The 26475-nt window shown below is 34.4% G+C and overlaps 1 protein-coding gene across 2 annotated transcripts; it reads right to left on the bottom strand.

The window, feature by feature from the left end:
• Nucleotides 1-5326: 5326 nt before the first annotated feature.
• Nucleotides 5327-10764, bottom strand: LOC140051533 (histamine N-methyltransferase-like). Of its 2 annotated transcripts, XM_072096780.1 has the most exons (5): nucleotides 10704-10730; nucleotides 9891-9958; nucleotides 7918-8106; nucleotides 7488-7811; nucleotides 5327-7384 (listed from the first exon to the last, which is right to left on the bottom strand). In XM_072096780.1, the coding sequence occupies exons 3-5, from the start codon at nucleotides 8096-8098 to the stop codon at nucleotides 7026-7028; spliced, it is 864 nt and encodes a 287-aa protein (XP_071952881.1). In that variant the 5' UTR covers nucleotides 8099-8106; nucleotides 9891-9958; nucleotides 10704-10730; the 3' UTR covers nucleotides 5327-7025. The 2 variants fall into 2 exon arrangements, with proteins under 2 accessions (XP_071952881.1, XP_071952880.1); XM_072096779.1 differs by lacking the exon at nucleotides 9891-9958 and having other exon boundaries at nucleotides 10704-10764.
• Between the last annotated feature and the right edge of the window lie 15711 nt (nucleotides 10765-26475).

The following is a 26475-nucleotide window of genomic DNA, read 5'->3' as shown; positions in this document are numbered from 1 at the left end:
TGCAGTATAATTTTTTTTTTAACTACTGTACCTTCACACGCGCGGTCTGATCCAAAAATAAACAGAAAACTAAAATGGCTATAGCCACTAACGGCCAACTTAGTTGAAACCAGGTAGTTGCAAGGTAAACCCGTGAACTCATCGTGACCCCGGAAATTACTTGACCGCGTACAATTGAAATTGAGTTGAAAATTTACCGATGAAATCAGAAATTTTGTTTTAAAACTCTTTATAATATTATCCTAAGATAGCAATATGGAACAATATCGTAATAGTGAAAACTAATGTTATCAAATTTACATTTCGCGAATTAAAGTGGTGATATTTCAACTTTTGCGTTTATTTGAGGGGGCATTTATTCAGGGAAGACGTTTATTTGTTGTTTACGCTCTATAGTCTGGTGGCAGGAGGGACTCGAAAGGGGACAAATTGCCATCCACCTTTTCTAGACCAGAATTAGAAATAGATCACGAATCTGGAAGGTAATCGATCAGGATAAGAAGCGTTTTCGAGATATATCGGTCAAAGTTCAAAATTGACCAATTACAACAATGTATTATGTATATGTATTATAACACATTATTGACGCACAATTTGGTCTTTTATTACATTTTTATGATGTAATAAATTACCATTCCCTAACATATAGAGTAACATAGTATTTACATGAACATTCTAGAATAAGATGTTTTGATTTAAGAAACCATGTATAATTAATAAGAACAATCAAGAACATTCCAGAAGTGCTATTAATAGAAACTGTAATCATGTAATAATGAGAAGTATAAAGAATGATCTAGAAGGATAGGAGCATCTTGTATATAAAGGGATGTAAACTATTGTAAGGTGGTTGGATTAGAGGTTGGATGTTATGATTGTAAAGTCATTGTGAAGCTGTTGTTTAAAGTGCTTACTGGATTGTTAAAAGTTGAAGTTGATTGAAATTAAAGCTTTGTTTTTGAGTTATTTTACAACTTTGTGGATTTTGTGTGTATACTTTTATGTCACAAGGGAGTTCCTAAAGTATTTTCAACCGCTCGGAAACATACGTGAGAGGAGTTCGTGACATAATTTGGTGGCAGCGGTGTTCAGCCTAATTTGGTGGCAGCGGTTATTTCGATCTACTGTTCGACTTAACTGTGTATTTATCTACAGTACTGTTGTGATATTTTGTGGTAGCAGTTTGATCTACTGTATTTTGCCATAGATTGGTGGCTGTTTAGGATCAACTGTACTTTTATTGATATTTTGAGGAAGCGGTACTTACGATACTGAGATATTTTACGGAAGCCGTGGTGCTACGTTTTGTTTAATCGTAAGTACACAAACATTGTTTTAAGAACAGTACATTTATTTGGAACAGTAGACTTGTGAACGTCTCGGTAACTACGATTAACTAGTAACAAGACCCTCATCCAGATTTAAAATATGGCTGATAAACAATCAACAACTAGATCCGGTAGAGAATACAACGGCGGCGATGGACCTGATTCTGATGTAGAGTCGGTTCAGTCATTACAACCTGAACAACAGACACAAGAGTCTGGACCAACCAGTGGACATAACCCTACAGGGGCTGAATCATTTTTAAAAGATTTTTTGTTGTTGAGGCAGCAACAACTGCAACAGCAGAATCTTATGATGAAGCAGATGATAGAATATTTTTTTGAGAAAAAGTTTCAAAATAGAAAACACGAAAATCGAAACAACCAGGAGAAAACAGTGAAAGGCACTCCTGAAGTGGACACTAGAGATCATGCTAGAAAAGAAAAACTAAAAGAGGAAAACGAATTAAATTCGGAAAAAGCTTCTGGGGTTATTTCACGTCAGTTAGATGATGTGGTTAATTTCCAAGAAGAATTTGGACATTTAGATGACCAAATACTCAGTGACAACCCTCCCAAGGAAAAAGTTCATAAAACCAGAAGTGAGAAACGAAAAGTTAGGAAAGAGTTTGCAAAAACAAAGGAAGCTCAATCTAGCCAAGATAGTGAATTAGACATTTTAGATATTGGCAGAGATAAAATTAAGGATTATCAGGTTAAGGATAGAACTTTAATTCCACTTCGAGAACAGATGTTAGTACAGAAAGATGATGACACTATAAAGATAGTCTGTAAGGATGGAATTTTATTTAGGCAAGTTTTCACTAAACACCAGACAGAACCAATAGAGCAATTAGTAGTTCCATACCCTTGCCGTAGTGTATTGAAAATCTCACATGATATTCCTTTGGCAGGTCATTTAGGTAGGAAAAAGACATTAGATAGGATAAAGCAAAGATTCTTTTGGCCTGGTATTAGAAAAGATGTGACTGAATATTGCAACACTTGTGAGATTTGTCAGAAAACTTCAAAGTATAAAACTAAATTGAAGGCCCAGATGATTCCTATGCCAATAATTAGTGAACCATTCCGACAAATTGACATGAATATTGTTGGTTCATTATTAGTTTTCATTAATAATTATGTTGTATGTTATTATGGCGTATTTAAGTTTTATAGACTAGGAGTGGATTAAATTTTGCCACGTCCGTGTATACTTGCCCCTCAAAACTCCAAGAAAGAGTTTTGAGCTCAGAAAGAGGGGGGAGTGTAATAAATTACCATTCCCTAACATATAGAGTAACATAGTATTTACATGAACATTCTAGAATAAGATGTTTTGATTTAAGAAACCATGTATAATTAATAAGAACAATCAAAAACATTCCAGAAGTGCTATTAATAGAAACTGTAATCATGTAATAATGAGAAGTATAAAGAATGATCTAGAAGGATAGGAGCATCTTGTATATAAAGGGATGTAAACTATTGTAAGGTGGTTGGATTAGAGGTTGGATGTTATGATTGTAAAGTCATTGTGAAGCTGTTGTTTAAAGTGCTTACTAGATTGTTAAAAGTTGAAGTTGATTGAAATTAAAGCTTTGTTTTTGAGTTATTTTACAACTTTGTGGATTTTGTGTGTATACTTTTATGTCACAAGGGAGTTCCTAAAGTATTTTCAACCGCTCGGAAACATACGTGAGAGGAGTTCGTGACAATGATTATAGGTGTCTATTCAATCACCTTATGAAAAAAAAGTCCTTGTGATTAAGGGTAAAATGTCAATATTGACGAATCATAGAACGTACCTATAAAACAATTTATCAAAATTGGACGTTTCCTCATCAATCATACGCAATAATCATTTCATCAGTTGACATAAAGTCAAAGCTCAACATTTTTTATGCATATTAGTTTCCAAATAAATGCAAAGTTGTACAAACTATGATATCGATGGGTTACAAGTAATCAATATTTGATCAGTAAAGTTATGTTATTTCATTATAATTTAATCAATATAATTATAATACTGTATTTAATCAAATCATACTTAAATTGTTACGCTGACCTTGAATAAAATAAATGGTTTAAGCACAATTTAAAAAACTTTTATTTGTCTAGATAGGCCTATTCAGATAACTGAGAATATTTAGTTATGTATTAGCCGGTCTGTGCACCTTAACTGGTAAACAAACTACAATTATGTGGTGTTTGTCTTGATTTGGTAGTAGCATTGTAAATTTTACGGATTCGTTTCCATTGGTTTTTCACAGGCGCCTTAAGCACTTTGGTGGATAAGCGTCAAAAACATTTTACTATATTATTGGTTATCACTTTTTTCAACTATTACGTCCAGAATATGTGCATACTAACCTCAGTGAATACATAAATCTGGAACCCATGTCCATGAATGATTTTCTGGACTTTCCAAACCAACCGGTGCATGCACCAAAAGGGCGTATTTTTGCATTGCTATCATTAAAATGATTCTAAAAGAGATGATTAACTCGGACTGTTTCGACCGAAAATATATTTATGATTATATTGAGGGCGCTCTCCCCCAAGCGTCGTAGATCCACATGGCGAGTAGTTAGTTTGCCCACTGATGTTTTTGCTGCTGTTATTTCAGTAAAATACCTGTTTTTATGTACCTTACTGTGAGGTATAAGGATCTACAATTTACTGCTTACCTGTACGGTATTGATGCTAACCAGAGACTTGATTGTTGAATGTTTTATTACATCCAGTCAAAGTAGTAAGTTTATTTACATGCCGTGTGAATGTTTTAAACTGATTTAATGTAACTGATTATTACAAGAGTGTGTTATAACAAGGCCAACAGCCATAAGTCGCGTGCTCTCAGAAAAAATGAACTTTCAAAAAGTAATGTACTTTAAAACTTTTCTGTACATCAAAACAGTTCAAAAAGTACAGAAAAGCGATAAAACGCATAGTGATACCGGACCGACAGACAGACCGACAGAGTGAACTATTGAGTCGCGTCCACGCGACTAAAAATGTTCATTGCTGTACGAGATTGATGATTACATGATTCATTATTGGAATATAATCATATTATGATGTTTTAAGATATGACGACAATGATTATTCGGTAGGCCTATATGATAACATACAGATATGAAGTTAATTGTTATTAACAAGAGCATTATGCTAAAGGAGTCTAAACTGTTATCTAATGCTTTAATGGAAGAATCAACATGTGTTTGGGTTTATCATTCTTATCTTATATGGTTTTTTATTCCTTCTTTACAGACTTGAATGGTGTTTTATTAAAACTCTCATACATTAAAACCGGTTGTAATCGTGTACTTTTCTAACCGTCTGCCTCGCCACTGACTTTATTGTAGAGCGCACACATGTTTCACAACTTCCAGACACTTATTCTGCGAAGATTTTGGTCACTGCCTAGTTCTGCAAAAAAGTTTTGATTATCTCAATACGTGACCACCAGAATTGATTCCTGATTTCTCTTTCGAAAAAAGGAAGAGACATTTGTTATTTCAGTGAACACAATCATTCCAAGCATTACTTTTTTTTTATTAGTTGACTTGGTTCTATTAGTCTCATACCATTGCCACTGCCAATAATGATTGTTGATGTTCCATTCATTTTATCCTAATAATCTATTGGTTTCCAATACTATGTAATGTTTTATTATGAATAAGCTTAAATTGAAATGAACATATTTTAGGTGTTTACGTTCGTTAGATAGACGCATAAAAAAGATTTAATGACATATACCCATGTTTCAGAAGAGGCCAGATACACCTTACAGACACTTCTTCGAAGATACACCTTACCGACACTTCCTCAGAAGCACATCTACAGCCACGCCTCACTTACAGCATCATTTATACTTTAATTGTTCATGTTTCTTTATTACCGTATCATTCTTATATTGTATTGTGTATTATAACGTATTATTGAATAAACAACTGTGATACTCAATCAAACAAGCGAGTAGAGTCTTTAATACAATAAAACCTTGACACATTTATTACAGTAACCATACAAATGTATTAAAAGATCAAATTGAACTTCAATAAATACATATATTGGTACATTGTTATAATTGGTCAATTTTGAATTTTGACCCCTTATATCTCGACAACGCTTCCTATCCTGATCGAAGTCTGATTTGATGAATTACAGTATTAATTTTAATTATATTAATCAAAATTTATATAATGAAATATACGGTGGCCTATAAGTGTTACGACAACTATCAAAAAATATCACGGCAATTTAAAAAAAAAACCTACGGCAATTTAAAAAAAACCCACGGCAAATTAACAAAAATACCACGGCAACTTAAAAATGAAACACCACGGCAAATTGGTATTGAAACACCACGGCAAATTAGTAATGAAACACCACGGCAAATTACAGAATGTCACGGCGGAAGTGGAGTTCCCACGGCGTAAGTGAAACCCTTGGAATCTTTTCGATTTTTTCTGAGGTAATTATTTGTGCATTGTTGTAAATATTATTATATTATTTAACTGAATTCTGTAATTTGCAGTGATGTTTCAATACTAATTTACCAAAAAATTGCCGTGGCGTTTGTTGAAAGTTGCAGTGATATTATTTGAAAGTTGCCGTGACACTTATAGGCCATCGTAGAAACAACATACTGTAACTTTACTGATAATTTGATTACTTGTAAAACCATAAATATCATAGTTTGGACAACTTTGCATTTATTTGGTAACTAACTACTACGCATATTGAAATGTTGACCTTTGACCTTATGTCAACTGATGAAATTGACCTTATGTCAACTGATGAAATGATGTATTCGCTCTTTTACATTACGTATGATTGATTAACAGGATTAGAAAACATCCAATTTTGGTTAAATATTAGTTTTTATTTGGTTTTATAGGTACGTTCTATGATTGGTCAATCGCAAAGGATTTTTTTTTATAAGGTGATTAGAATAGACACCTATAATTATAAGAATGTAATAAAAGAGAAACTGGCCTTTAAAAAATTTGTTGCGTACATTATACATAATACATTGTTGTAATTGGTCAATTTTGAACTTTGACCCCTTATATCTCTGGTCTAGAAAATTTGTTTGTCACTTTGTCCACTTTCGGGTGGTGATTCCCCCTCCTGCCACCAGACTACTCTTCCGAAACTTACACCCCTCCATTGGGATTGGGATTCCAGGCAGTGTGTTCTTCGTCTTAGATTTAAGACAACATTTAGAAAATATTTTTTCTTTGATATATTAATAAATCTGAATAGCAAAATCAAGGATTTAAGGCAAAGTTTAGACGATTTTTTTACCAATAAATCCGGTCCCTGTACTTTAACAAGATTGCCGAAAAAGGGAGCTCCATCTATCTTGGAGTAGGTCGTCGAATTTCGAGATGTAATTAGGCATACAAAGGTCATATAAATTTAAGTGGCAGAGTATATCTCAAATCAATTCAATGAAATCTTATTATATTAGTAATCCAATATATTGATAGCACCTAGCAACTAAAAAAAAAATATTGTTTACACCATGTGACCCACAACCGTCCAATCAAATAAAAGGAATTTATTTATATGTTACATAAAACAAAATATCAATTCTCATACTTATGCATTATTACTATATTCTGTAATTATTGTTTCTTATCAATTGCTATCATTGATTTTAAATCCAGAATATTATTAATAACTGGTTTATAATTTCTTTTGTATGAATACAAAATCAAAATCATTCCTCAGCAATATTTTGCCGTCGTATGATTTTGATGAAAAGTCGGAACTTTTAATATAATCAATTACTTCTTTATACAAACTCTCCGAGACACTTTCCTTGAAATCTACAGTTTGCGTTAAATAATCTATCGTAACTTTTTTTTCTCGTGGGTGATCATCAGATGAAATGAATTCTGTTATGTCAGCAGTACATTCGTGATGGTAACGTTCAAATTGAAATTGATTTTCTTCACATACGGCCAGGACGTCACTGCAAGTAAAGTAGCGTATTGGCATAATGCCATGAAAACGTTGTTCTAATCTATAATAGGAATTTTCATCTGTAGGAAGAAGTAAAGCATTTTAAGTATACAAATATTTGCTAACTAAACGTTTTGAGAAATTCGATAAATCAATCAAGCAAATATCGATATCGTAACTTACCAGAAATAAGCATAATCATCAAAATCCCGCCATTTTCTAACATATTATACATAGTTAGAATATCGTCTGCTGGATTATCAATATAATATACTGTGTCTATGGAGCTGATATGGTGATATTTTGGCGCATTTTCTCCTTTTTCACGATGTTCCTTAAACTGCTGAAATGTTCCATTAAACCAAGAATAGTCTACGTTGCTCCAGTCGTTCTTTGCAGCAAGTCTTTTGTATTCCTCAATGGCTTCCTCAGCTGGTTCAATAACCGTGTTTTCAAGTTTTCCAAAGTGATTCGACAATTGTTTAGTAAAGATACTTTCAATGTCACCTAAATGAAATGTGATAAAGTCGATGCTTTTATTTCTTATATAAAAATAACTAAACATCCAAAACGTAGGAATTCCCTTGCTATTTAAATCTAAATTAATTTATACCTTTAGAGCTTCCGATTCCCAAACTTCGTATATTCTTATCTTTAGTATCCATCTTTTCGATCACTGATGTCACAAACACAGATTTCGCCAATTCTTCCATAATCTTGTACCTTCCCATTTTCAATGAAAATAACTTAAATCCTTCTAAATAGTAAACTGCATCATTCACAACAGCCGCCATGTTTAGAACTGCATTGAGAAACCGTATAAAAAAACATCCCGTGAGTTTGGTGATTTATTAACTTGGTCTACGTGGTGGAGTATTTCACATTTCGTTAATTATGGAATTCCAAACCCGCCAAAAATACATAGTACATCAATATTGTCTGTAGGCCGTTACTATTTGTTGATGCACTGTTTCCCCTTCATTTTCATACATACTTTCAGATCATTGTCATACGACAGTTTTGCGCACGGTTCGCATCATTACGCGAATTAAAGTAGTGATATTTCAAGTTTTGCGTTTATTTAAGGGGGGAATTTATTCAGGGGAGACGTTTATTTGTTGTTTACGCTCTGGGGCGTTTATTCAAGGGAGGCGTTTATTCAAAGCGGCCGTTTATTGGAATAAATACGTACGTATTTCTTTCTGACAATGAAACAAACGGTGCATAAAACAGCCAAGATATTAGAATTCGATGAACTACATTTCCGTTTGAGATGTTTGTCTGTGTGTAGAACTTGCGGCGCTCTATACATTTGTATTTCGAAACAACCGTTTCGGCTGTAAATCCAATCCAATGCTTTCTGCTTTTGCGATGACAAGGTAAACGTTGTATTGATAATTGTCATAATATTTATGTTCTGATTTCCTGTGTTTAGATAAGGATGCTTTAGACTAGGTCTGCTTAATATTATTAGCCAATCAAAATCGTATGATTTTGGAGGGAAACTTTGGAGGGAAAATGTTATCCTCCTCAGAAGCCCCTAATTTGCATTTCCAGTAAAAGTACAGTAGTAGAATGTAATAGATATTGAAAGGGAAGAGAAAATGAGATCAAAGTAGATAGACGTATAGATGATAGAGAAGAAAGGTCTAGACTGGTAGAAAGATGTATTAATACTGAGTAAAAAAGTAATAAAAGATATAGTTGAATACAGTATACTTTTAGTATGAGAAATCATTCAGTGTCAGTGTACGTCTAGTGGATTATATACGCCTGAGAACGCTCGGAACCAACTCTATATATTCACTACAATAATGTTACCGGAAGTTACATACAAAAGCAAAAAGGATTGGATTGAAATATTGATTGAAATAATAGAAACATCATAATGGCCAGCTAAATAGAAAAAAGGTAGAATTTTATCTGATTTTGTTTTGTGATCCTTTATCAACAATCACAAAAAGATGATAATTCTAGTTTTAATTGTAAGTACGTGAAACAACATGTTTGAGATGAACCAATCATGAACTCATCACTTGCTAAAGGCAAAGTGCTATTGCAATGGAAAGTATCCCTCTTCCGAAACAATCACCACTCAATTGATAGATTAAGGCCCATCATCCAGCTAGGCAGTGTGTAATTATTTAGAAAATATTTGTTCTTTGATATATTAATAAATCTGACTTTAGCAAAATCATGATTTTTTGCTATAAGTAAGTTTGATAAATCCGGCCCCTGTACTTAACTAGATTTCCGAAAAAAAAGAGAGCTCCATCTATCTTGGGGAGCGGAGTAGGTCGTCGACCGAGATGTAATTAGGCATACAAAGGTCATATAAATAAAAGTGGCAGAGTAGGCCTACATCTCAAATCAACTCAATGAAATTATATTAGTAATCCAATATTGATAGCACCCAGCAACTAAAAAACTCATTCAGAAAAGCACTAAAGGATCAAAGTTTAAAAACCTACAGAAGTGAGAACTATTAGATTAAACTTTGATTTGAGATCTTTATTTGTACTACCCATAATAAATTACCATAACAATTGTATTGTATTGAAATTATTTTTCTATTTCAATGCTTACCTTACTTTATAGCCTTCTTACAACAAGTATTCATTTTCCTTGCTCCGTCTACCTTAAACTTAGTCAACCTGTATTAGAATCCATTTATTTTTGTATATTTGACCGATCTCGAAATTTAAATAACACGCACAGGTGAAAAATAGTCGGTTGCTTGTGATGAAATTGATTTTAGTTACATGTGTTCTTATTGTATTATCATTTATAGCAGGATTACTTTGAATTACCAGGCAGTGAGCTGGATTAATATGTTTAGTCATTATAGAAAAAAAATTACAATTAGGCCTACTTTCCCTAGTTATTACAAGACATAAATGGAAATACGACTATTTATGTTCGCTGCGTATATTCATAATCCTTACCGTACCAAAAGTACCTTCATCGGGGACTTTCCCGTGACGTTCTCATTGAACGAACACAAATTTTATCCTATATATTGTTAGTCGCGTATGTTTTATTACCGGCGGAATAATATAGGCTAGAATCCTCTGTTTGCTGGCGCACTATAGAGTGAGTGACATTTCCGGCGAACTAGAGATGCAATTTATCATGAATTTTACGTGGTAGAGTACCATTTGCGGCCATCTAGGGGTGTCATTTAACAATACTTGCTCAAATACTCAGTGTCTACAGCCCTGGGGAAAACCCTCTTAAAATAGTCCTGTGACCGCCCCCCTGAGCTAGCGATATAGCCTAAAACAACTATCGTATGATTATAGTATACGTCTCTATAACAAATATGTATATCTTATATTAAACCTATACAGTATACATTATAAGTACTAGACCTATCATAATCAGTATTTAGTTACTTACAAAGACGTTTCAGGATACCTTGCGTAAACTATTGTAGAAATAAGACGAGTAGACCAAATGATGCTTTAATACTAATCAGTTTATTGTTACGATCATGTGTATGGAACGCCATCACTGCCTCCGGCAGCAAACGTTAATTCTATTCGGCTCTTTTAGCATTACGTTCGGCTCTTTTAGCATTCGGCGCATTTCTATTCGGCCCATTTACCATTACGTTCGGCTCTTTTAGCATTCGGCGCATTTCTATTCGGCTCATTTAACATTACGTTCGGCTCTCTCTTTCAGCATTCGGCGCATTTCTATTCGGCCCATTTACCATTACGTTCGGCTCTTTCAGCATTCGGCTCTTTTTATTCGGCCCATTTACCATCCGGCATTACGTTCGGCTCTTTTTTATTCGGCTCTTTCTGAATTACGTTCGGCTCGTTTTAAATCGGCCTTTTTTTATACGGTGCAATTAAATTCTAACCTTTGACAAGGGGTCAAATGGAAGAAAATCAACGGCTGGAAATGAGTCTATGAAAAGTTTACAAACATTTTATCATCATGGCGCCAACCATGAGTAGCCAATCGATTAAAGATGTGTTGAATAACCTAAATTTAAGTCATCTTTTAACAAATTTTGAGAGAGAAAGGTTAAATTATTATTATTAAATGTTAGTCTGACACTAGGTCTAAGCTAGGCCTAGGCTAGATCTGTAATAATGGTATGGATAGGTAGGAGGCCTAAACTTAAAGTGAAATATCCTGATAACCCACGTCATACAGTAGTAACACACACAAAACAGTAGATACACGTGATACAGAACAACTAATGAGATGCAATCTAAACAGTCATGGCCATTTTATGGAGATTGACCCTAGCTAGACTTGTTAGTTTGTTAATATAAAGTATGCCTAATAATAATTACTATAATAATATTTAATAACTACAGTTAATACTTAGTAGGCAGCCCTAGTTTCTAGGTCCAGGCTAGGCCCAGTACTATTATAACAAGGGCCGCCTACCATAAGTAGTCTAATATAGAAGAGGCCTACCTAGGCTAGGCCTAGGCATAATATTTTTTACTAGGCCTAGCCTATGCCCTATACTAGGCCTAGGCCCTAGTTAATCTATATATAAATTTACGTAAGGGCAAAATTCGGTAAATCGCGCTTTATTTCTAGAATTTTTACTCGATGGTATATAAAGTTGGTTCGTACTTTCGGTACTGATTTTAACCATCTGATGTAACCATGTTTACTAATTAAATTGAGTTAGATAATTAGTTATTGACGATTAAAACGAATTTAGGTTCAACGATTTGCCCCAAATAGGGGTGTTTTCCGATTGTGGTATACACTGACTAATGGATGTCCAACTTGAAAAATACCCGCAGACAATAATGCGAGGATGCTTCGCATTTTCCTATCTCCTCCTACGATAATTATTTGTAATAGCTGAAAACCGGTTGAACAGCTCGAGTACAGCATCATAATGTTGAAGACAGGCCGATTTTCTTTTAAAAATACTATTTGATAGATTTAATATACGTTTATACAAATGTTTTGATCTGCGATAAATGGAACATTCCAATCTCTGTTCCACAAGTGTCTATTCCCTCAGGCGTCGTAAAGACAAGTACAGTCATAACAGGAATTCGATCCATTTTTTTCCAATCTGTGGAATCTTTTTTTTTAACGCATAATGAGCTAGCCTTTCCAGTCACCGTCTATTATGTACAATCAACTTTATTATTGCAGTTAAACCACCATCCACACCACCACCCTCCCCCTCACTGGCATGAGTAGCGTTGTAAAGTCAGTAGAGGACAGGCCTACAGTACGAAGGATCACATGCCCTAAACGCAGAACAACTTTGATGGTTAGGAAACAACTTAAGTATGAATTGGCTCTAAGAAACAATTGACCATTAGGCCTACTAATTAAGTTGAGTTAGATAATTATTTATTGACGATTAAAGCGAATTTACGATTTGCCCCGAATAGAGGTGTACTTTATTACTGACAGTTCCTTCTGAACGTTTGTATTAATTAATAATGTAACTACTGTACAAAAAAAATATAAACGTCGTATTAGTGATGTATCGTTACATGTACTGTACTATTTCAATCGACTATGACGGTGACAGTTTCAACAAAGTATTAAATCGCAATGTTTTACTGTGTTTAGTGGTATATTATTTGTAAAACATGAAAACAATTAATATTTCGTTACTAAATCGATAAAGAATATATTTAAAAATTGTTTGTCTTTGCACTACTAATGTTACATACAAAACACAAATTCAGTTTGTTTCTTATTTTATGACAAGTTCCTTTTTCGGAAGTAATTCCCGAGGTGCTAATTTTAGTTGAGTACATAAATCACCGTGTCTATTTATTCGTTCCTGTAAACGACATGTATTATTGTCCTGCATGCACATTTGAAGTCGCCAGTTTTTTTAACGCTGAGATTACTATGTATTCGAGAACCATCTGTGGGGCACGACCTAGATGGTACGCGAGCGAAGCGAGCGTACCATCTAGTAATTATTAATTACTGTATATTGATTTGGCTTATTTATTTTATTTATAAAAAAAACACTTTTTAATGTATTGTTCACCCTGAAAAAAAATAATTCTTAATAATAAGAACAACCATAATTAACAAAATAGGCCAATTCAAAGCCAAGCCCTGTATTTTTGCATGCAAGGTTGTTATAGTGTGTACAATTTCAGACTCTTATTATCATTTCAGATTACAAGTGATGAAGTTGGTGCTTTGATGGACGCACAGCTAACAAGTCTGGGGGTTGCAACTCTCGGAAACCGTCAGCGTCTACGAGCCAACTGTAGACAGACAGGTATAAGTCCTATAATTGCAATCTCTATGTACTTAACCCCTTTTTTACCCCTTTTTCTTGACACCATGGCTATCCACACAATAAGTCGTAAATGGAATCCCCTAAAACCGTCCCTCCCTCCAAATGGTGAATGGTCAAGAAAGAAGATGGAGCGTTATAAAAAAAAAGACAAAATTTAGGCATCGTTGGGTTTCGAACCTGGGACCATGAACACTAAAGGAGCATAATCAACCGTTCAGCCATCCAATTGGCTTACGATGGAGTTATGTCATAACCGATTATTCTTTATCAAACTTCTATTGATGTATTCTGCCTTATTTACTTGTGAACATATCCTTTTGATCTTGTTCATTTTAAAACCTATTTTGATGACCATTGACACATGTTATCCTTCATGACCTTTGTTTTCATGTGTTTTCTTTGTATTAATTATTTTAGCAATTTACAGTATGAATTTTGTGTGTGTGTACGATCAATTTTGTATTATTGGCTTCAAATACTGTTATCTATTTATCTATTTCTGTTTTTTAATAGGATCCATTTTATCCAGATTTTTGCCAGTAGGCAAAACTAAGCCATATGCAAAAAAAAAACAAAAAAAAAACACCAAAAAATATCATCATGGACAAGGAAGGTGGTTTGCCTGGCTGAGCCAGATACAGATGCAACACCTAAAGCATGTAGAAAGCAGATGCTGGCAGAGGCCGGACTTGGGGAAAAAAATGTTACCGTGCCTGATATAAATGTAACCCCGGAAGAATTCGAAACAGTTTTATTCGCCAGCTTCCCCAAGCTGAAAAATGCAGGGGGATTTGAAATCATGCTCTGCTTTGGGAATGAGAGAAAACTTTTACCTCTGAAGGGAAGTTATACCCCTTTAAACATCAGAGATAAGTTAGGGCAAGGCCGAATTTACTTACGGCCAATTCAAAATGCCTTAAGTATGGAAGCAGAGTCTGTAAGTAAAATAGCTTAATAGTTTTTATTCATACTGAGATATTATGGATAGTATATCATTCAATTGTTTTATTGTTTTAGCTTCAATTGCTACATTTACAGATTGTGATAAATTATTTTTATTCATTTTAAATTTGTATTGTTTTTAGAACATTGAAGAAAACTCAGGATTGGTTCAAAAATACATCTGTAGTCGTCTGAATACTGTACGAACAATAACACACAGTATAGCAGCAATTTCAGAACACTTGAAGCCTTCACAAATAAGGCTTTCCAATATTTCTTTTTTGATGACATATGTATTAGCTTTCCCTTTATTTAACAAACTTGAATTTGTACATTTATCTTTTATTGCTGTTACTGTAGCCACATCATACACACCAACAAGCTGAAAATCTGTGACACTCAGAAGTTCTACTACATCAGTAGTGATCTATATTAAATAAGAAATAATAAATATTTATTCAATACATTCTCTATGATTTTTTTCATCATAGTGTTATACTTTAATTATAGTTAAATATGGTCAGTTTTGGCTTTCAAAACCTGTCCGGCCAGACCTTTAAAAAATCGGTCTGGGCAGTAGAACTGTTTTTGACCGGCAAATATGGTCCGGTATTACAAAATTAGTCATAATATATATATCATTCAAAAAAGGTATTATATTGAAAACTACAGGGTTTCATTTGTGATTTTAATATCATAAATTAAGCCTGTTTTTTAATTATCATTATTAATAATGAGTACTATTGTTAGGCTTTTTGTGTACAATAATTCACTTTGTTCTTTTGTTTTAACATCCTCATTTTCATGATGTTAAAAACAATTTAATTCATTACTGATTTATGGTTAATCAATCTATAAATCAGTTCAATCATTATAAAACACTTATACCAATATTGATTTGGCCTAGGAAGGAAGAAGGGACTTAATCATAAAATAAAATCTAGCTGGCAATTATATCAGCGTCTCATACGTTGACACGAGTGTGGCAGGCTGAAATCTGACTGAACATGTACCCAAGTCATGTATTTTATTTTGTATTCGGCTCGTTTTAAATCGGCCTTTTTTTATACGGCGCAATTAAATTCTAACCTTTGACATGGAGTCAAACAAAAGAAAATCAACGGCTGGAAATGAGTCTATGAAAAGTTTACAAAACATACAGCCTGCTGCCTGCTGCAGAGTGTTTGGTTCACTAATATCTGGAATAGTTTTGTTGGAATTGGTTGAATTAAATGAATTTAAAGGCTATTTCAATATGACGAATCATTTTATTGACATGATTAATGTGTTAGAGAACTTGCAATTGTCCCACCTTATTGACCATTTTGAGATAGAAAAGGTTTTATTTATTGCCAAGAGGCTAGCTAGGCCTACTACAACTACTAGCCTTAGTAGGCTACTAATCTATCTTTAATTTAAGCCCTGTAGAGTAGCCTACTAGTAGTGGGCTGGGCTAGTTATCAAAGCAAGTAGAGTAGGCACAACTTAATTGATAGTAGCCTGGTAGTAGTGATTTTCTCAATATGAACTACATATGATACGCTAATCCAAATATTTTTTTGTAGTGTGTTTCTAATTCTAGTATAGGCCTATAGACAAATGCCCAATCAATTTTCTAATTATATAATCTAACTCAAGTGTTGTATTGAACTATATTCTAATTTTCAATTCCACTATATTAACACTACAGTATATTATTATTTGTTCTAATCTAAGGTGATGATACTGAAGAAACATATCAGGAAGCAATTGGTATAATGAAGCAGCAGTACAGTGAAGTAAATATGGACAAACCAAGACTGACAAGATTGCAGAGAGAAACATTTGCCAAGAGAAGCGACTGGCTAAGACTATTGAAAGATGGTGATGTACATACCATTGTCACAAAATTCCTATCTTTAAAACCAGTGAGTTTTAATGTAATTTCATAATGCTATATTTTGTTATGTAGTATCTTAATGTATGAGTGAGTGACTGAAACAAATTTTAATTTTAGGAGGTTGAACATTTTTTAATTGTTTGTGTTGTATTGTGCGTGATCAAATCGATGCGATTTTTCTCGATTGGCGGAAAGCTTTTGATAAAATTAGCCATAAGATTCTGTTAAGTAAATTACATAAGTTTGGTATCTGTGATTCAATGCTGGACTGGTTTAAATCAGGGGTGGCGCCAGGATCTTCCCGACGCGGGGGCTACATTCCCCGACGAGGGGGCTATGCGAGCGAAGCGTCGAGCATCACAAGGCTGGGGGCCAGGGGGCCGCCAAGGGCCCCCGGTGGGGGTGGGGTGATAACCAACGCGTTCTAGCGTCATTTGAGGTCATTTTAATCAGATTTAGGGTAGCCATTTTTTCCATTTTTTATAATGCATAAATAAAATACTGCGTGCAAAAAAACGATGCGCGATGACTGTTTCAATCCATATTTTTCAATTTAAAAAATAAAAGTTCAAAGAAAATTTAGAAAAATAGAGTTGGAGGTCCTGGAAATTGGACTTATTATACTTCAAAACATGAAACAAAATATATAAGTCCCTATCATGGTTGTGACTGAGCTAAGAAATGTTTGAAAAATAGAGATGTTAGGTCCTGGAAAATGCACTTCTTGTACTTCGAAATATGACCAGCTTTATTGTTGGGGCTGAGCTAAGAAAATGTTTAAAACTAGAGCTGCAGAATTGCATTTTATACTTTGGAAACATCAGGCCCAGAGGCTTAAACAAGCACGAATGTGCAATACTCGGGGTACAGCGAAAGAAGCTGTATACAGACGTATACAGTTAGAAAGTAAAGAAAATAGGGTTCGCCAGGGCTCGAACCGGGACCTTCTGCGTGTTAAGCAGAGTTGACAACCACTACACTACGAAACCTCTTACATTAAAAATGTGGGTTACAGAAAGTTTTTTAATCCATTTAAATTACAAATAAATGGTAATAAGCACAAAGCAAAATAAACATGTGTAAAAGTGATAATTACCGATTACACAAAATAAGTATTTTAAAAGATAATAAAAATAAGATATACTCTGTATAATTATCATATTGCGTATACAGTACTTTTCACCATAAATTTAAAAAAAAAAGGTTTCGTCCGGGCTCGAACCAGGTACCTTCTGCGTGTTAAGCAAACGTGATAACCACTACGCCAAGAATCCGCATATAACCATATAACTACATAACGCTGTGGTGTGTGTCACACATTGTGGCTTCTTAATTAAACAAATTAATTAACAAAAAATTAAAAATCCGGCTCTATAGCTTTGAGGACATGTCCCTGTAGTATGTTCATGCCAAATCCCAGCTCAATACTATAACGAATAAGGGAGGAGTAGTACTTTAAAAATCGCACTTTTTACTCAATAGTGTCCAGATGGAGGAAGAGAAGGAGAAAATGAGTAAGTACTAGACTCGGGTACCCCGAGTAAAAACGCAAGCGTAGACCTTTTTCAGTCGGGGAAATAAGTTTATTCCTCCCAAGTGTATGCCTGCGTACCATCTGGACTTCCGAGTGGTGAGAAATTCATGACATAGGCCTACAGGACATTGAAAATTTAATAACTTAGCTATAATAAGATGTTGGCTAAGCGAAAATGGCATGTTTTTTTGTTTAGTAATGGATGAAATATTTATTTTAGGTGCCCCACGGTACAGAAGGTTACTTGTAAATTAAAAAATTTGTGAACATACGAACAATTAACATAATTCGTTTTTGCTGTAGTGTAGCGTACGTCGACACAGTACACGACGTAACCGTCGGTAAACTTCGCCTGGAAAATAACTACAGTACACATTTTGGTCCCTGGATGGAACATGATATCACGACCCAACGTTGAACGATTTGTACAAAGGGATACCGCCAGACAAGTGCGTACCTATAGCTATTGTTTAGTAGTAAGTTAGATCGCTGGCAATAATGAATGCATATAAAGTGCATAATATCACTCTGACGTACTCTCACGGTCAATGAAACGTCGAGGTTTTCTAGGCGCTGAAGCTACGAAGTGAACGCGAACGAATTATATTCCCCGACAAAAAGTACTCGAACCGTCGGTAAACTTCGCCTGGAAAATAACTACATTACACATTTTGGTCCCTGGATGGAACTTGATATCACGCGTCTCGACCCAACGTTGAACGATTCGTACAAAGGGATACCGCCAGACAAGTGCGTACCTAGCTAATGTTTAGTAGTAAGTTAGATCGCTGGCAATAATGAATGCATATAAATTGCATAATAGCACTCTGACGTACTCTCACGGTCAATGAGACGTCGCGGTTTTCTAGGCGCTGAAGCTACCAAGTGAACGCGAACGTTTTTTACTGTATATTATATTCCCCGACAAAAAGTACCCGTGTTCCCTTCGGTAACCGTCGGTAAACTTCGCCTGGAAAATAACTACATTACACATTTTGGTCCCTGGATGGAACATGATATCACGCGTCTCGACCCAACGGTGAACGATTCGTACAAAGGGATACCGCCAAACAAGTGCGTACAGCTATTGTTTAGTAGTTAGATCTCTGGCAATAATGAATGCATAAAAGTGCATAATAGCCCTCTGACGTACTCTCACGGTCAATGGAACGTCGTGGTTTTCTAGGCGCTGAAGCTATATGAAGTGAACGCGAACGTTTTTTACTGTATGTTATATTCCCCGACAAAAAGTACCCGTGTTCCCCGACGGGGGGGCTAGGCTCCCCGACGAGGGGGCTAGAGCCCCCGTAGCCCCCCCGCTGGCGCCACCACTGGTTTAAATCCTACCTATCCTGTAGATCTCAAAGAGTTACATTTAGGGGCTCCACTTCCGAGAATATATTGGTAAAATCCGGGGTTCCTCAGGGATCAGTGATTGGGCCAATCCTCTTCAATCTCTTTGTATCCGATCTCCCCTCCTGCATTGAATCACAGATACAACAATATGCTGATGATACTCTCATATACAGAGCCATCAGAAACAAAAACAAAGATAAAGATAACCATAATGATAATGATGAAATGATCTTGCAGTTGGATCTTCATGCTATTAGTATTAACAACTGGTGTGTGACGAACAAAATGCTACTAAATACTGATAAATGTTTTGTGATGCACATAACTAGATCTAACAGTCGCCTTGAACAAGCATGTGATTATTTTATTGGAGATGATAGATTGCCCGTTACGAATTCCATTAAATATCTTGGAATTCACCTGAATCGCAAACTCACTTGGGCTAATCATGTCCAATAATGTTAAATCCAAATCTAATCGCATGTTTGGTTTTGTGAGACGCATTGTCAAATGTCGTGATAAAGCTATTATATTGCGACTATATATATCGTTAGTTAGACCATATATTGATTACGGTTTACCTGCCTGGATCCCCTTTCTTAAAAAAGACATCGCTGCTCTTGAAGCTGTCCAAAGGAGGGTCACCCGTACATGCTTCCCAAGATCAGCCAGTCTCCCTTACCCTGAACGTTTGAAACGCCTTAATCTGATGTCCATTAACAATCGTATTAGGTATTTATGTATTAATTTTGTTACCAAATGTATGTACAAATTATATGATGTTAACGTTTTTAAATATTTATCTATTAATTGCAGACATGTTAATAACCTTAAGTTGCGCAATAATTTTATAGCCCGGACTGATTTATTTCCTAACTCTGTCTTTATTTTTTTTGTTAGACATTTTACAGATCTTCCTGCGGATCTCTGCGACCAACTTTTAATTAATATAAACTGTTTTAAGCATAGCCTTAAGAAATATTTTAATAATCTGTTTTAATCTGAACATATGTATATTTTAAAGATATTTCTTAATTCTATCTTTTTAAATTAACAATTTTTTATAAAAACCCATTGCTGAATTTTATAGTTTTATCTCAATTTTAATAGAATCCATGTATTATTCATTTTATGTAAGTATTTCGATGTGGAGAGCCTCTCGACGGTTATTTTTATTTATAACTTTTAGGTTATCCGGCCTCATTGACTTACTTTTGTATTGTTTTTTTTTGTACTGTTCTGTATATTGGCGAAATAAATGATATGATATGATATGATCGTATAACTACGTTACCTTAACTTGAAATGCTAGGTCAAGACTGTCAAATTTTATTTGACAAAAAAATTATCATGTGCCTTTATAATGGTCATGATGACATTGGTATGGTTATACCTGGGCACATCACATTGTTTAAAAAAAAAACACACACACACACACAGAATGTCAAAGTTTTTTAGCATAACCTATTTGAAGGATATTAATTAATATAATACAGGGAATAAAAATATTCATTGTAATAAATTAACTTTTTTTTTCTTATTTTTATAGATAATGAAAGAGTTCTTCTTGCTCAGGGCTGAACCTAACTGTGAGAAACTTTAAGAAAATATGCAAAAGATGATTAACATTCTGATGAATACAGAGCCGGAAGATGTAAGCATACACATCTAGAACTATACCTAATTTAATGGGATTGGTTTCTAATAATTTAGTTTAAATGATCAGAATGTATTTTACCTATATAGCAGAGATGTAATTTCTTAGAGCTTATTTCAAGTGCTTGCACCCAGCCTAATTTCAACCTAGCATCCACCCAAGAAGCCTCTGGATACCTGAATTGAATTGTCGTGCATTTTCTTGTGTAACAACTATATAAGATGGCAAACTGTATGTAGTCTATATTTAATTTTGTACTAATTATGTTAAATTTCTTGATAGAATGATGACAGTGACAAAAGTGTTTGTTTGGTTTTGCTACAGCTTCAAAAGGCAGTCAACCTAAAAAGCACAAAACAGCACGAAGATGTGATAAGTTTAGTGGAGGTACTAGGTACTAAATGTTGTTATTTATACTGTATACGCAATTTCCACTATTGTGTTCTTTGGCTAGATGGAATAGTGGGGATTTGGCTGTTTCTGGCATAACTTTAGGGAATTGTTGTGGGTTTGTCTGTCCATTGTAAGCGAAGACAAATAAACAAATAATTCAAAGGAGTTCCAATTAATTTTAGGTATAAAGACTGGCTAAAATAAATAATTTGGTTGTACTGCAAGTCCTACCCATATATATTGTTTAAAATTAAAGGTCTAAAAATGTTGGTGATCATTCCTTATTTAGGCAAAAAACTTCAAACCAACTTCTAAACGATCTGAGCCACCTCACCTTGTGATGTCAGCTTTGATGATGAAGATAAATATAATAGTGGGTTCATTTTGGCCGATGGAAAGGCTATTGATTGTAGTGATGCCGGCATAATTAAGATGGTCCTATTATTAATGGGCTGTTATTATGTTTGGAACTTGTCTTATCCCAAACAGTACCAAATACTGGGTTCTTACAGGAACAAGTTTTTAAAGATTTTGACAATAAAGTATTTAAAAGTACCAATTTCAAAAATTTTGAAAAGCGATTTGAGCTAAAAAAAAAAAATTGATGATGAATAAATTATTCCCCCGTGCTCAAACTCACTATCGTATGCACTTTGCACTTTTGTTATTATAATTTCACTTTGTTTCATAGCACAATTAATTTACACCAAATATGAAGATAGTTTTACTTTCATTTTAAGCTGGATTTATTTGTTTGTAAGTGTAGTACAAAAGTATTATATTACAATATTATATTATTATATTATATTATAATGGATCCAGCAGCAGTGGCCAGCCTTCGACGTAACAGTAAAAACAATCAGAATCTAGTTAATCTTATCATACACCGATCATGCCATAGTAATAAAACCCATAATATCTTTATTGGAGCTGTATATTACCCTCCTTCAGCCCCAGGTGCTGATGACATCATTGAACATAATACTCAACACGGTTGATGAGATTCGTCTAACTAACCCAGATTCACCGATGATAATCCTAGGCGACTTTAATGATTTGAACATTGATAGTCTAACAGAACAACTTGGGATGGTACAAATCGTTGATTTTCCAACTCGTGACGTTTCGCTACTTGACAAGGTTTTTATGACCCATCCAGAACTATATACAAAGCCTAAAAAATGTGCACCCCTTGGGCGTAGTGACCATAGTAGTATTATCATTCATCCTTGCCATGAGTTGCCGCCATCCAAATATATGCGTATGCAAGTTAGACCATACAGAGAGTCGTCAGTAAGATCGTTTGGACAATGGATAACCAACTATAACTGGAACTGGATGTTCGATCGTAACTTATGTATAAATGAGAAAGTAAATGGTTTTTTCAATGTCTTAAAAGGTGCATATAATCACAATTTCCCTGTCAAGCAAATAAGAAAAAGAATAGCTGATCGTCCTTGGATGACTCAAAACGTTCGTCGACTACTTGATGCAAGGCAACGAATGTATAACAACTGTACTAAAGCTGAATGGAGAGAAACACGCAATGCTGTCCAGAGAAGCATTCGTTCAGCAAAGAAAATGTTTTATGATAAATCAATGCGAGGCCTTAAAAATAATGATCCGGCAACATGGCATCACAGTGTACGTAAACTATGCAATCTAAAAAATCGAACCATGCTAAAATTCCCTGGCCACTCAAATCAAGATCTTGCAAATGATATCAATAACCACTTTGCATCTGTGTGCCGACAGCTTCCCCCAGTTGATGTAAATGCTCTTCCTGCATATTTGCCTTCACCTGAACCCCCGCCAAAAATTTTTCCTGGACAAGTCAGACGATTGATTAATAAACTAAAGTCAAAGAAGTCTAGTCACCCTGATGACTTGCCAATTAAACTTATAAAAGAATTCGCCTTTGAAATTGCTACCCCACTTGCCCATATTTTTAATTGTTGTCTTAATGAAGGTGTATTTCCCGAGTTATGGAAGTTAGCAACAGCCATTCCTGTTCCAAAAGTTCCTAATGTGACATCATTTCAAGACCTCAGGCCAATTTCACTTACCCCCATCTTTGCCAAGTTGTTTGAGTCATTCCTTACTGATTGGGTGACTAGTGACATTCATCAACATTTAGATATTAAACAATTTGGTAGCCGTAAAGGCTCATCTACTAGCCATTATCTTGTGGACATGATTCAGTCTGTAATTAGTGATATTGAAAAAGGTGATTCTTTTGTGGATATTTGTGCCGTTGATTTTACGAAGGCCTTCGACCGAATTGACCATACGGTCATTGTTAGAAAGCTTGTCGACATCGGAGTGAGAACATCTATTATTCCCACCATCTGTAGCTTTCTGACGGATCGTAAAATAAATACTAAACTTAGTTCATCCTTTTCCCCTTATGCCAACATCACATGTGGGATTCCACAGGGTACAAAGCTTGGGCCAATTTTGTTTCTTATATTAGTCAATGATATCTCTATGGAAGGCTGCAGATGGTGGAAGTATGTTGATGATCTCACTCTTGGTGACACTGTTAAACATGGTAATGCCCCTAAACTTCAATCTTGTCTTGATGACCTTACTGAGTGGTGTGATACAAATCACATGGTCCCTAAACCCTCTAAGTGTCATATCATGAGAGTTAATTTTTTGAAAAGAAATATTCCCCCTCCTAATTATTACCTTAGCGGTACAACACTTAATGTTGTTTCGTATATGAAGCTCCTTGGACTTATAATCCAGGATGACTTGAAATGGGATAATAATGTCAGTGACATGGTAAAAAGAGCATCCAAAAGGTTGTATACGTTATATATCCTTAGAAGGGCCAATGTACCAGTTCATGATATGATATCCGTTTATGTTTGTTATATTCGCCCAATCTTAGAATACGCCTGCCCTGTGTGGCATGGAAGCATCAATAAGGCCCAAATATCGACCATTGAAAGAGTGCAAAAGAGAGTTTTACGTATTATTCTGGGTCCCGCTTTCCTTACGTATGATTCAGCTCTTGAGCTTACTGATATGACCACTCTCGCATCCAGACGAGAGACGTTCATTCAAAAATTTGGAGAAAGGCTCTTGAAATCCGAATTGTACAGAACTATTTTGCCCGACTACCGCATTATTAATAGAGAGCTTAGATCAACCACGGTAGATGAACCCCTAATTAATATACCTGTTTGCAGAACTAACCGTCTTAAGACTTCGCCTGCCCTTACCATAAGTAGAATCCTTAATTCAAACAGTACCTGATCACGCTGAAGATGTCTATGTTATAAATATTTACATATATTGGCCTATGCATTTGTATATAAATTTTGGAATCTTTTTAACATAACATAATTTTATTTTTTTAACTGATTTTTTCAAATTTTTTAATGTTTTGTATAAATTTTTGTATTTTTTTAAATGTTTCTGTTTCCATATATTTATATATATATTTTTGTAAATCAACAATTTCAGCCTTCGGGCTGCATGTTTTTTATTGTATAAACCTGAATAAATAAATAAATAAATAAAAAAATGTGAATAGTAAAAAGTACAACTAAAATGTATTTCAATGTTAAGGAAAAATAAAATTGATAATAATTCTGTACATGTTTGGTTTGTTTGAATTTATGTTTTGTCATCCACAGCATTTTGTTTTTTTTAATGTAAAAATACGTGAAAAAACTAAACATGTGTAAAGCTAAACATGTGGAAGCGTGGGTACAAGCTATGCATTTATAATCTAAACGCATAGAAAAGCTAAACATGTATCGAGCTAAACGTGTGGAAAAAGTGGGTACAAGCTATGCCTTTAGAATCTAAACGCATAGAAAAGCTAAACATGTATCGAGCTAAACGTGTGGAAAAAGTGGGTACAAGCTATGCGTTTAGAATCTAAACGCCGTTTTTACAGTGTAGTCGGCAAGTTTTCTAATAGGCCTATAGTAAATAAATTCATGTACAACATTAAATAACACGAAGCATGCATTAATAGGTTTTAAGAATATCTTTACAGCAATTTTCTGTAGATAATATTAAAATCAATTTGATCTTTTATTGCAATTGCAATCGTTCAAAAAATATGATGGTTTTGGAGAATCTATTAATAAGTTTGAGGAATAAATCTATTTCGGTAGGAATTGTTTTTATTGTAAAGATAATCTTCAAGTGATGATATAAACTTTAATTTTAAAGATTTAAAGATAAAATTAGAATTATATTTTCTTTTATATTGCAACTGTTATAAAACAGATATTGGTAAATTTATCTATATATAAATTTACGTAAGGGCAAAATTCGGTAAATCGCGCCTTACTTCTAGAATTTTTACTCGATGGTATATAAAGTTGGTTCGTACTTTCGGTACTGATTTTAACCACCTGATGTAACACTGTTTACTAATTAAATTAAGTTAGATAATTAGTTATTGACGATTAAAACGAATTTAGGTTCAACGATTTGCCCCAAATAGGGTGTTTTCCGATCGTGGTATACACTGTCTAATGGATGTCCATCTTGAAAAATACCCGCCACAAAAATGCGAGGAGGCTTCGCATTTTCCTATCTCCTCCTACGATAATTGTTTTTAATAGCTGAAAACTGGTTGAACAGCTAGAGTACAGCATCATAATGTTGAAGACTGGCCGATTTTCTTAAAAAAATACTATATTGATAGATTTAATATATACGATTATACAAATGTATTGATTTGCGATGAATGGAACATCCCAATCTCTCAGTCTGCCAGAATTTGGTTTAACACAAGTAGGTAAATTTATGAGCCCTTGGTTTAACATATACGGTAGGTAAATATATGGGCCCTTTGAGAATAAACTGGCAATACTTTGAAAATACTGTAAATACCTATTAACTATTTTTGGTCCTCATTTGAATCGAACATTTCTTACTGTGAATGTTCGTACTGTTAGATATAATATATCCGCTTTCCCATCCCTCAACCCTAATGTTACATACAAAACACAAATTGGGTTTCTTTAAATGAGTCCAAATCAAAAAATTTGGACTCATTTTGTGATAAGTTTTTCCTTCGGAAGGTATTCCCAGGGTGATAATTTTAGTTCACTACATAAATCATCGTGTCTATTTATTCGTTTCTGTAAACGACAATGTATTATAGTCCTGCGG

This window comes from Antedon mediterranea, chromosome 6 (assembly GCF_964355755.1).
Source record: "Antedon mediterranea chromosome 6, ecAntMedi1.1, whole genome shotgun sequence".
Lineage (NCBI taxonomy): Eukaryota > Metazoa > Echinodermata > Crinoidea > Comatulida > Antedonidae > Antedon > Antedon mediterranea.
The sequence above is the reverse complement of the archived record's forward strand: the minus strand, read 5'-3'. Positions and strand labels throughout refer to the sequence as shown.